The sequence below is a fragment of the Musca vetustissima genome, unplaced genomic scaffold, assembly GCF_032173495.1.
Source record: "Musca vetustissima isolate MV318-11 ecotype Yass unplaced genomic scaffold, APGP_CSIRO_Mvet_v1 utg11272, whole genome shotgun sequence".
NCBI classification, from domain to species: Eukaryota; Metazoa; Arthropoda; class Insecta; order Diptera; family Muscidae; genus Musca; species Musca vetustissima.
In genome coordinates this window covers 193,294-205,594 of record NW_026879976.1, presented here as the reverse complement: position 1 = coordinate 205,594, position 12,301 = coordinate 193,294, and the positions used below count along the sequence as shown (strand labels likewise).

General features: G+C 33.8%; 1 protein-coding gene across 1 annotated transcript; it reads left to right on the top strand.

The window, feature by feature from the left end:
* Nucleotides 1-1,503: 1,503 nt before the first annotated feature.
* On the top strand, nt 1,504-8,153 carry LOC133325223 (serum response factor homolog). The gene is made up of 3 exons (XM_061534004.1): nt 1,504-1,970; nt 2,043-2,197; nt 7,671-8,153. Exons 1-3 carry the CDS (start codon nt 1,571-1,573, stop codon nt 8,151-8,153), a joined length of 1,038 nt encoding a protein of 345 aa, XP_061389988.1. The 5' UTR covers nt 1,504-1,570.
* Nucleotides 8,154-12,301: the final 4,148 nt, after the last annotated feature.

The following is a 12,301-nucleotide window of genomic DNA, read 5'->3' as shown; positions in this document are numbered from 1 at the left end:
ACTTTTTGGTTTTGGATATATAAATTTATATGGACAAAAAGTGGCCGAGCCATGTTGCTAGATCGTTTCGGATCTATCATTGTAAAACAATTTTTATGATTATCTAGAGGGACATTTGCTTACGCATTTACATAAACGCATATACCTATATATAAATATACATTTCATGAAAGTATAACTATACACATGATCATGCATGCATTGGTTATATACATACTTGCTTTCTGCAGCCAAAATTAACGTGTTCGGTGATACACGGCTAAACACTAATCAATTGAAGTTATTCATGACTAAGAGAGTGAGAAACAATCGTGCCACACTTTACCTTACCCGTTGAACACACACCGCCACCCACATACACATACAATTGCATTGAACTCAAGACGAAAACAAAAACAAACGCCAATAAACCCAAACTTGTTTGTACTCTTTGGAGAGCTTCAACAATATTGGTAGGTGTACTATTTATGTTGTATTTAAGAGTGTAATCTCAAAACTTGTCTCAGTTGAGCGCGACTTACTCTCTGGTCTCTGGCCATTCTGTTTTTATATTCTCAATGCTTATACGTCGGCTGTGTGAACGTGCTTGGGGGCTACCTTTATTTGAAAACGTGAGTTGATCGTATTCGGTATTGTGCTTCCATCTAGAGAACACATACGACAAACAAAGCGGCAACAACTTCCATATTTCGTCATTATTTTGCAACCCACGACTACTACCTTTGGGCTTTTTTGGATTTGTTATCATTAACAACGCTAAAGGTTTTTCAACGTTATCCAGCAGCCAGACAACGACAATTGATATCAATATCGGCGAGGGACAAAATCAGCAGCAGAACATTCCAATTTGAATATTGTTGCAGTTATTTTGGGACAAATTACCATCCTGCCCGGAGAGCCAAGCAACAATATTGGTTTGCAGAAATACAACCCTACAAGGCGATATTACACACACTTTCCAACACTGAATTCCATTGACAACCCGTCACAGACGTCAGTTCGTGGTTGTCAATTGGCCGTACTAAGGTGGAAGTGGCTGTTGTTGTGTACCAATAGAATGCAAAATGTAATAATTTGTGGAAAATAATAATTGCAATTAAAAATATTTTAAAGTGCGATTGATGTGAATGAGTGTAAAGTTGCATTGCAGTCTTTGGTACATCGGTTAAAATTGAATAATTTGAAACAGCTGTTGTAGACGAAACTGCGGTCGGTCGTGTGAATTCAGTGTGTCGAAAAGAAGAAGAGTGTTTTCCTAGTGTTTATTTTTGGATGAAAGCAATACTCTGCACCGTCCACCCTGTGTACTGAATAAAAATAAGCAACAATTTTAGTGTTATAGATTTAGCTATTGTCACTTTAAAAAAAAAAGAATTAGTTGCACCGTTCTACAAAGAGACAGCTGGACGAGCAAAGCTGTTACGTGTAGAGGTGTCAATATTGGTGCTCCCCTGCCGTGTTTGTTATTCTATAAAGGCAACAGCCCGCCATTGCGTCTAATTTGAACGTGTGTCCTACTCTCTCCACTACGTACGGAAACGGCATCGCGGTGGATAACTTTTATCTCAGAATGGATCCTTCGCGAGGTGACTCGCGGTATAACCTAAACTACTCTATGAGTAGTATTGGCCTTTCGCTGGCCGACCAGGCCGATATGTATGGAAACCCAGCCGCTGTGGCGGCTCTTGGCCGGCCTCCAAGTACTGGTTTGTTGCAAAGCATGGGTGGGGGAGCTGGTGGCCCAGGAGTTGGCGGTATAACATCACGCTCCAGCGGTAGTTTAATGTCTAGTGGCCAACAGTGTCAGTCTCTAAGCAATAGTTCGGGTAGCCATAGTGCGGGGCAGCAGCGTGGAATCAAAAGATCTGGTTCTGATTGTTACGATGACTCGCATCATCGTGTGCCAAATGCCGGCGGCGCCAGTGGACTGTCAAATTTACAAGGCCTTGAAAATTGTGGTGGAGGTGGTGGCAGTGTTTCACATGGCGGCAGTCAACAGCAGCCACAATCTAGTAGTTCGGGCGGTGGTGTAACCGACGTAGTCGATGACAACTATAATTCATTGCAGAGTAAGAAGTCACCACCAGCAAATGGCAAGAAAACCAAAGGACGCGTCAAAATTAAAATGGAATACATTGATAACAAACTGAGACGCTACACCACATTTTCTAAGCGTAAAACGGGAATCATGAAAAAGGTGAGTGCTCCTTTAATAACATATGCGCAGCAATGTGTACGCCAAAGAACAATGGCTAGCAAAACCCGAAATTATGTGAGCGTCTCTATGAATTTGCAATGTATTTATAGTACTCCCAACGATTTGCAGACTTATCCTATTATTATGCCATTGCGGCAAGTCTGTATTCCCTTTAAAGGGTCATTTCGCCAATAAGTAATTGTACACGCATTGTGAGCGCGCTTCGTATGAAGCTATTTTTTTTCTGTTTGTTTCATCGGCGTATTGTCATCTAGCTAATGTGAGAAGAGGAAATAGTATGGTTCGGTCTATTGGATTCGGCATAGTTAATTGTACAATTTGGAAGCATATACGATAGCACAAGGTCCCAAACTCTTCAGTGAAAATGCTAAATAACAACATACAAACAAATAAACCAATAGTCGGACGGACATTTAGAGAATCGATCGGAAGCGTGGGTATTAATGTATGAAAACCATAGCCACAGCATAGCAGCAACTGTAGACTAATTCAATTCTAGGGTTTGAGCCAATGAAGATGACGACGACAATGATATTATGTATTTTCGTGAGTTTTTGTGTTGCTCTCTCCTTCTCCATGTCCATTTAGCATTGTGAAATGCTGACAATAGTGGGCAATCATTTAAAGTATGCTTATAGCAGATGACGCTGCGCTATAGTAGCTGCAGCTAAAACAAACAATGGATGACGACATTTAAAGCTATTCTTTTTTTGCAACTCTTGGCTAACACAAGATTTCTTCTGTCCTTTTATACACATGGTATATATTGCTTTTTTCTTCATTTGTTTGATGTTGATGCCTTGGTAGTTGTCGTTGTTTTTGCATTGCTTCTGTTGTAATATTCATTACCTTTCTTTAATATAGAAGTTCGAATGTGTGGAAAAGTTTCCTCTTTTATGTTTGTTAAATTATAATTGCATTTAAATGCAATGCCAGAAAACAGTCTTATTTCATACGGCATTCTGTAAGGTGACCATATGTCTTCTATTTTTTGGATGGACAACTGGCTGTTATCTAAAAAATGTATGTCCTCTAAAATCTGTCATATTTAGTCATTTACATTTTTTTAAACTTTAATCAATATTTATTTTAGTAAATTTGAATATATTTTATTTTTCTCCCATGTTGTATAGAAAGTGTATAGTAGTTCTTTTACCGTCCAAACCATTTCCAAACTTTAAAAATGTTTAGTCCTGATCAAGGTTTAGGCCATGGTTCTGATCAAGGGCTGTATAAGGTCGGTCAGTAAGCGAAAGCAGTTGATTCTATTAAGTTTGACGTAATTTTTTTTGAAGAGGCGCAAACTAATTGTTTCGCCTTTTTATATTTTAAATAAAAAATAACCAAAATACAACACAATTTATAATTTTGTAAGATAATTTATATAAAAACGTTTTTAAAAATCTTGAAATAGTCTGAATGTGCTTCACAAAGACGATATAAATTAAAACTGAATTAAATGTTTACATTATATTAATATTTTCGTTTTGACGTCTAACATAATTCTGTATGTATAGGTTTTATAATATGATTAGAAAGCTAACTTCATACTCAGATGTCCTTACTGTCAGACCTTATACAGGTCTTGGTCCTGATTTACATTAGGCAATTTTCATTGTCTGTATTCAGTACTTTGTAGCTAAAAGAGTTGAGAGGAAGACAACCGTCCACCTCTCTCGCCCACAAACTGACAATTGCCGCAGGTTAACTTGCCTAATGTAATATTTGTATTATTTATTTTCTTCTTGTCAAATTTATGACTACATACTAGTTGTAACATTGAAAACATTCAGATTTTGAGTTTTAAAATACTTTGTTCAAAATAGCTCTCTCAATTCATGCTCTTTTACTAAAGTTTTGTGTAAGAAGACAATATTTAGTAACACTTTCTACAAATTGTTATAAAATATCGAGTACACAGATAGACTAAATATACATAAAATGTTAGCTGTGTCTGTTACTCAATATTTGGTAAAAAAGTCCAGTAAAAGAGAGCGAAAATAGAAGAATAGTTTAACAGTTGAGCTATGGCTTAATCGTGTGAAAACGTAAACAAAAAAATTGACAGTTTGATGGATTTTTTTTACCAAAATGGCCGATAATATTCGCCTCTTACACGATCTGTTATTTAAGATTTATTCAGCACAATTCTATGTATTTCAATCACTTGTTATTTTAAATTTTGACCAAAGTCAAAAAAACAATTGTATTTTATGAATTTTATTCATTATTAATATTAAAAAAATTCAACCATTTTGTGTGAAATTGCGGAATATTTTACAAAATTTTACTGAATGTTGTCCGTTTACTTTTCGCGGCATCGATGTAAAAGACAATAAAACGGCTTAATCTCTAAAATAGAACTTACTGAATAAATTTAACTGGAAAAGTAACTACACATAGCTATTGTGTAGTTACTTTTCCGTAAATAAACAACCCCGTATCTACATTTTCTGTCAAAAGTTGTTGTTGTGGCGAAAATAATTTAAAAAATCCATTTATTTCGCACTTTTTGATAGCGCACAACAAACTTTATACACTGCACTGATTTTATCAAAACAAATAATTGATTTTTCACCACATTTGAAAAACATTTTTTTGTATTTTAGGATAATATTTAAACAAATTGAAAATTTTGTCGATGCCTTTGTCAAAGCTAACTATTATTATTTTTTGAATTCAATATATTTTGACAAAAAATTTAGATATCAGCTGGCCTTACTGGATGACCTATTATATAGGCCTTAGAAATGATTGTTTTTTTCCACATTTTTAGGCACACTATTTTCGTTAACACATCAATTGTTGTTTATTTTTGAACAGTATTTCGGTAACTTTCATATATGTAAATACATGTGTTATACTTTTGTGGTGAATTACGTCGAACGCCCTAGTTGAATTTTAGGTAGTGCTCTTAATGGATTTAAATAAATCATTAGTATCATCTGATTTCAGCCGTAATCAACAATTTTCGATATTAACATTTGTATTATAATAACATCGTTGTTTGCATCATGGTCGTTAAACAATGCAGACAAATGTTTCGGAAAAGAGATTACCGTATTTAATAATCACAATTTTGCTTGGTTTTCGAGTTCCAGCCATGGACGACTTCTGCAGATCCTGCAGAGGAACATTTACATGTGTATATTCATGAAGGTCGGGAATATCTAGTGTTAAGCCATGTTCAGTGAAGATTCAAATTCCCCTTAATAGATTTTTTATTATATTGGTTGTTATTTCAATCAGTATTGTATTGAAAAAATTGTATAAAATAATTTTATTTATTTAAATTATAAACCTTGTGCCGACTTTAGGACACTGATATCCGATTTTATTAACTTATTTAATATGTTTCTCCAATTTTAAGCCAAAGTTATCGAAAAATAGCTTTAACAATATAGTATCCATAGCCATAAAAAAAAACAAAATAATAATATTTACAAATATTGTTTAATAATTGGTTTGTTCCCTTACTGCAAGAATCTACTAGATCTTACTATTTTCTTCGATATCATAAAGGAAAATTCGTTCGTTATCGCAGTAAAAAGTTGTAGATTCTTGCAGTACGGGAACATACCAAATTTTAAATTCCAAAATGTTCTTTAGTAAGTTTTTTACAACAATGAAAAATACCCGGGTGAAAATATTTGCTATTATATTACCTCCCTACCCTGCAGAGTTGCTTCCAAAAAAATGCATGTGTAAACCTCGAGTTACGAATCTTTTACAATCGACATGTCCACTATTTTTTCTTAAGAAACACGAATGATTGCTAGTATTTTAATGATAGAGATTAAATACCCTCAACGAAGGACGTTAATTTGAAATAGATTTAACCCGAGCTGTGCTAGCGTGACCATATGATCACACTCATAATTCATCTAAAAAGCCTGTACCCGAGCAGTGCTGGTGTGAACATGCGGTCACAGCCCAAAAATTTATGCTGTCGATTATCCTGATAAGAAAAAATGATACAAATCAAATTATTGAATTCAGTGGCCCACAATCTAGAGACGCTGAACGTTTCGTCCCACAATTTGAAAAAAAATAATTATAGCACTATTCCGATTAAGGTTTTCCACCGTATTTTTTTTTAACATTACTGGTTTAAGATCAATCGAACATATTACATTAATACAATATTGAATATTACGATACAAAATCGCAAGCTTTAACAGCGATAACAAAAACATCTTCACATTAAAATATATTTTGTATTATTAGCTATCGTGGGTGCCAGTGTGGAACGTTTATTTTTTCCAAAGACGACGAGTATTTTGTAGGTTTCCCAATATGGAAATTCACAAACTGCTGAAGTGCGTAGACGTTACCCGCTAGATAGCTGCAAAAGTGAAAACAATATTGTCATTCAAAATTAATGGATGAAATGAGATCATTCCTAATACAATAATTTCCACGATTCGTTTCTTTAGAAATTTTAAACGTGGGCCATTTTTTTAGGCCGGTGGCATCATCATACGTTGAATCTCCGATAGGAATGTGTAAACGTTACAAATGTGCGGTGTGTTAATTTTTTTATTATTGGCAAATAATACAGGACAAAACAAGAGTTCACTAATTGTGACAAGGGAATTGTTGAAGATTTTTACTAAGTATTCGGCTACAAAGTTAGGTACACATTTCCCTAACATGTCCGAAATATCGTCACTTGATAGTACTTCACTTCATGCAGTGTTATCCTATGGTCACACAATGGCATGTATGCGTACATACTATATATTTGATAGTGGGGTATCCGGCGTGTGTGATCTTCGTTCGCTTTCCTGGCAGTCCTGAATAGGAAGACAGCAACAACATTGTGAATTTGTTTTAAAGGTACCGACAAAAGGTGACGATGCCTCGCATCAATGGAGAATATGTTTCATGGTGTTGTTGATTTTGCATTGTGTATAGGGCTTAAAGTCAAGCAAATAGCGAAACACAAAACAATTGTAAATGTTTAAATCAATTGAGTAACTTGGAAGCTGCTATCAGAGATCAGACATTTCGATAGGCATATGGTTAAGTATTGGAAGCATTACAAATCGTTTATTCATTCTTCTGGGTGACTAAAACGTTAAAACCATATGCCAGCTTTTTTGGTAATGTAAAAAAATTTCGGTCGCAGAGAAAGCTGAATGAACATGGATGCAGTTCTAAACTTTGTCTTAAGCTTGAAGCGGTATGTTTTGCCGATGACAAAATACATAGAAATATACAGCAATTGTGTAACACTTTCACAGTACTCGTATCGAAATGCTTCCGTAACATTAGCAAGGTAGTCATTCGAACAATATAGAAAAGAATCATGAATAAATATCCAAATGTCATTTATTTCATGTCAAATTAGTTTGGGTTAAGTTATTTCATAATATATAGTAAATATATATATATTGTAAGTATTTTGAGATGGAAAATATTTGATTTTTTTCTTTCATTTCCATTTCAGGCTTATGAATTGTCTACCCTAACTGGCACACAAGTTATGCTTCTTGTTGCTTCAGAGACTGGCCACGTGTACACGTTCGCAACCCGCAAATTACAGCCAATGATTACTTCAGAAGCAGGAAAACAACTTATTCAAACTTGTTTAAACTCTCCCGATCCGCCCAGCGTTGGAGGTGGAGATCAACGCATGTCAGCGACTGGCTTCGAAGAAACCGAACTCAGCTACAACATAGCCGATGAGGATTCAAAAGTAAGACAATTAATATATGGTCATCATGGTCACGCTCATCTAGGACATCCCCAGGCCCCTGCATCCCATTACGGTCTTGACCAAGGTTTAATGCAATCCCCTTATAGTGGGGGGCAACCTTCCCCACTATCCCATTCCCAAGCATATGCGCATGGACATGCTCACCATTCACACGTTTCACATGTACCTCATTCAACACATTCCCACATGTCCCATACTCATCCCCAGCGGTAGGATTTTGATAAAGATTTTTTCAAACATAGTTACAATTTACATATATTAAACATAATACAATATAACGGACGAACTATTTTTCCAACAAATGTACATAATATAACTTAGGAAACATTCTGAATACATTCTACATAAATAAAATCTCCAGTTTACCACCCAGAGTCATAAAATATGACATTGAATAGGATAATTTCTTTTTTTTCGAGAAACGTATATATCAATAAAATATTCTCAAAGCGTCTTAGAAACCATTCAATATTAAAGTTACACACAGTGGCTCATTACCGCCTCATGATGAAACGAAAAAATCGTTTTACGATCTCGTCCTACACATGATATTAATAAGCAGTTAGCGTAATCAAAAAAAAAAAAAAGAATAGACATATGTATATTTGTATATGCGAATAATCTAAATAGATACCAATCCGAAAAATAACCATCAAAATTTACGAGTACAATAAGTACAAGCCATACTAGTCATTTTTGATGCTTTTTTTGTCCTTTCGGTCTCAAGTTTTAGGACCAATCCAATAATTTAGCACAATGTTAGTTAGTCTATAGACAAACAGGTCATTTGCAAATATAAATAAGGACATTTAAACACTTATTTAAATAAAAGAACACGTGTGCCATATTTTATCTATTATTTGAAACTTACTATATACATATAAATATACATAAATACGTAAGTTGATATTACTTTAGTAATTGTGTTATATACCCTTTTTCAATCAATGTGCCATTCAATAGGAGTGAAATCCGTTGACCATTAGCTTTGTTACTGTGCCATCCCGCTGTATTTTATATAGGAAGACAGGTCACTCACATCCAAAAATTCAAAACACCTACAAATAATGTCATATATACAAGCCGTTATACATATTTAAGGATTGATTGTGCAATAAAATTATTAATCTGAAGAAAACGACGCTAATTCCAGGCCTCAAACTACCTTATATATTTCAGATTAAATTAAAGTATTGTAACTTATTATAACATTGCAATAGGGAGAGAAACATTTTACCTGATATTATCCTGTATCTAATGTTCAAGTTATCTATTCATTTACATGTAATTAGTCTAAATCTGCGAAGTATCGATGAGCGTGATCCCATGTATGATGGAAAAATGACTATATCTAAATACGTAGTAAACTATACATAGATATAAATTAAAATATATTTATAGATAGATAAATACAAAATTAGTTTGCCCTTGTATATCATGAGTGATGCATGTTTGTTCTTGTTTTGTTTTAAATTATATATAGTCAGTAGAATTATCCACTTAGTTGCTGGCTTGAATCATACATAATACCATTGGATTTTACATCATTGGGAGTTCTTGTTGTTCTCTCCGATGATGTGCATGTTCCGTTTGCTTTCGCTTTGTTATATTTAGTAAAAACGCCTACATTTACATATATATATATATATATATATATGCTGATTGTGTATTTAAAATTTTAAACAAAACTTAAAGCGGCAGCATTCATATTTATGGTGTTTTTCTGTCAAACAGAATTCATACGTATATAAAAAACAATAAAAAAATAGTTTTAAGACCACTGTATATTTATTGCAAAACAAAAAAAGAAATACAAATTACTAAGAAATATTTTTGATTAAAGAGGCTAACATATTTATGTTTATATCATCTTAAGTACATAAGGACTTACATTTCTAGTCATGCTGATAATATTATGTGTAAGTATATGCAATAGTATGGACTATTGGTACAACCAGTTTTGAGATATCTTTACACAAATCGTATGCGGCATGTGGGCCGCATCTTGGTTTCAAGATCAAGGTCGACATTAGTTTTATGAATGAACCTTTTGTAAATGAGAATAGATGTGTACCACCTGTGTCATATCACTTCAACTCATTCACATTCGTACGTAGACATGGAAGTAATTAGTTCGTATTCTTTGTAGGCAAACCGGAGTGACTTCAATAGATTGTACTTAAAGTTGTTGTTGTTTCGAACACAGCAATAGGTGTGACGTCACAACAAAATGTGTTGCGGGTGTCGAAGAACACCAGCTAAATTTGCTATAAATAATAAAAATAACAACTTCAACTTCTGGCGCGATTGATGAATTTACGGTCGTAGGCATCAAAACAAGTTTTTTTCTGTTTTTGAATTTTGAATTATATATATATATATATAATCTTAAACTCTTATATTAAATAAGGTGGGCGGTCGTCGTATACTTGTAGGATTGAAATTATTTGTTCACTATTCTTTCTTTTAAATTCGCCTAAAGACGAAAAGCATACATTTGTCAGTAATTTTATATTTGTCATATATCTATTGGACAACAACAATACAGTGAACTTTATAGTTGAATTGTTTTTATTTCAAATTTATTATAAATTTAGTTTACTCCCACTTTCTACTGAATGATATTTGTGCAACGAAACATATACTTCTTATCAAAATTCGAATTATTGGCTCTAAATTATTGTCACCTTAATCAGGTAACAGTTTTGTGAATTTTTTAATATTTTTGTTGCGTCGTACCCGACCTTTGGATTATTAATAATATTAATTAAAACCAATAAAATACTAATGAAAATTTTAAAATATTCCTGTTTATGAAGAATTTAATATATGCCTGTACTAATATCAGTTATTTCCTTGCAAAATAAAGAATACAATAATTAGACTTTGTGTGGCTTGTCCATTATTTGTCTTGAGTCTTGTCTTGTTTGTAATATAAAGACTTACAAAAAATGTACAGAATCCCACAAGGACGTAGAATCGGTTCAGAAGTGTAAATTCATACGAAGTTAGAGCCTTTGAGTTATGGGTTGCCGCCAAAAGCAACAACAACAACACCACAAGTATACGTGCGATACTCACGTGATGGTTTTTATGCAAAAATAAAAGTATTCGAATTTAGCTATTTCAATGAGCACGGTCGGGCGACAGGTTGTTTCTTAAATTTGGGGTTTGAAATAAAACTTGGATCAGGACGATCAGGACCAGAGATATGACATATTTCCGTACGTCAACAGAAATTTTTTAATTGTAATTTCCGAATTGAATCCTGCTTATTTCGAAATGAAGGTATGGTATAAAATTTAGTATATATCAGACATTATTTTAAGAAACCCATACGGACATTTTTACTACTCAGAGGTTTTGTACAAAATATTTAAAAAAAGGAACAACGTTTTGAACATATAAACTAAATTTTTATACCCTCAATAACTATGTTGTCAGGGTATTACAGCGTTGTAACGCCGCGAAATATCAGTCCTAGACCCAACTTTAAGCAATGCCGTACGTAATATCTCGACTAGCTGAGTTGATCTAGACATGTGTGTCCGTCCGTCCGTCCATTATAATGTGTAAACACGATACAGGCCACAACTATGGAATGTCGTCACATATTTCACACGGTGAAGGGAATCTTCGCCGTGGGAATATTTGTATGGTCAAATCAACTAAATCCTAACGTGACCAGAATTTTATTTAATGGTGTAAATATTCACCTTGGGAAAGCAGGACTTGGAAAATATGCCAGGGTTAGAAAGTGGAGCTGTTGAAATATAATCGGCCCTACTGCTGCTACAACAACGAGTGAGACTTAGTTGTAGATTCCTCTGTCGTGCAAACTATATATTTGATTAGATTCAATTCAGTCTATACAGTTTCAAACGATTTAGGTCTGTTATAGGTTAGATATATATTTTTGTTATTTTCACCTAAATTGATATCAGGGGGAAAATTATGACAGTCAATATTGAGTTGTTTCGATCGATGTTATTCAATTTGGTATGACCGCATTCAATACCGAAAAAGTTTCTTTGAAATGTTCGATAAAAACTATCAAAGCTTTGCTGGTCGCTAAAATGGGTGTCGAAAACAGAAAAAAAAACAAAAATAATAGGAAGGATAGGATCAAAGCCGCAAATGCGCTGAATATATAACACAATTAAGACAAATTCACATCTCAACGTACTGCCAACAATTTCAACACATTGGGCAAAAGAGTGAGCTGTGCCAAGATTCATTGCAATTAAATAATAAAAATTAATGAAGAGTCTCCCAGTTACACATAACAATAAGTAATTTTTTAATACCTCTAAGCAAATTTCATGGAACAAAAGATAATTTAAAAGGCAATAATTCTAAAA

Coding starts and splice junctions, on each gene's coding strand:
- LOC133325223 (XM_061534004.1), top strand. CDS start 1,571: ATGGATCCTTCGCGAGGTGACTCGCGGTATAACCTAAACTACTCTATG. Junction 1,971..2,042: donor AAATTGTGGTGGAGGTGGTG/GCAGTGTTTCAC, acceptor TAACCGACGTAG/TCGATGACAACTATAATTCA. Junction 2,198..7,670: donor AAACGGGAATCATGAAAAAG/GTGAGTGCTCCT, acceptor TTTCCATTTCAG/GCTTATGAATTGTCTACCCT.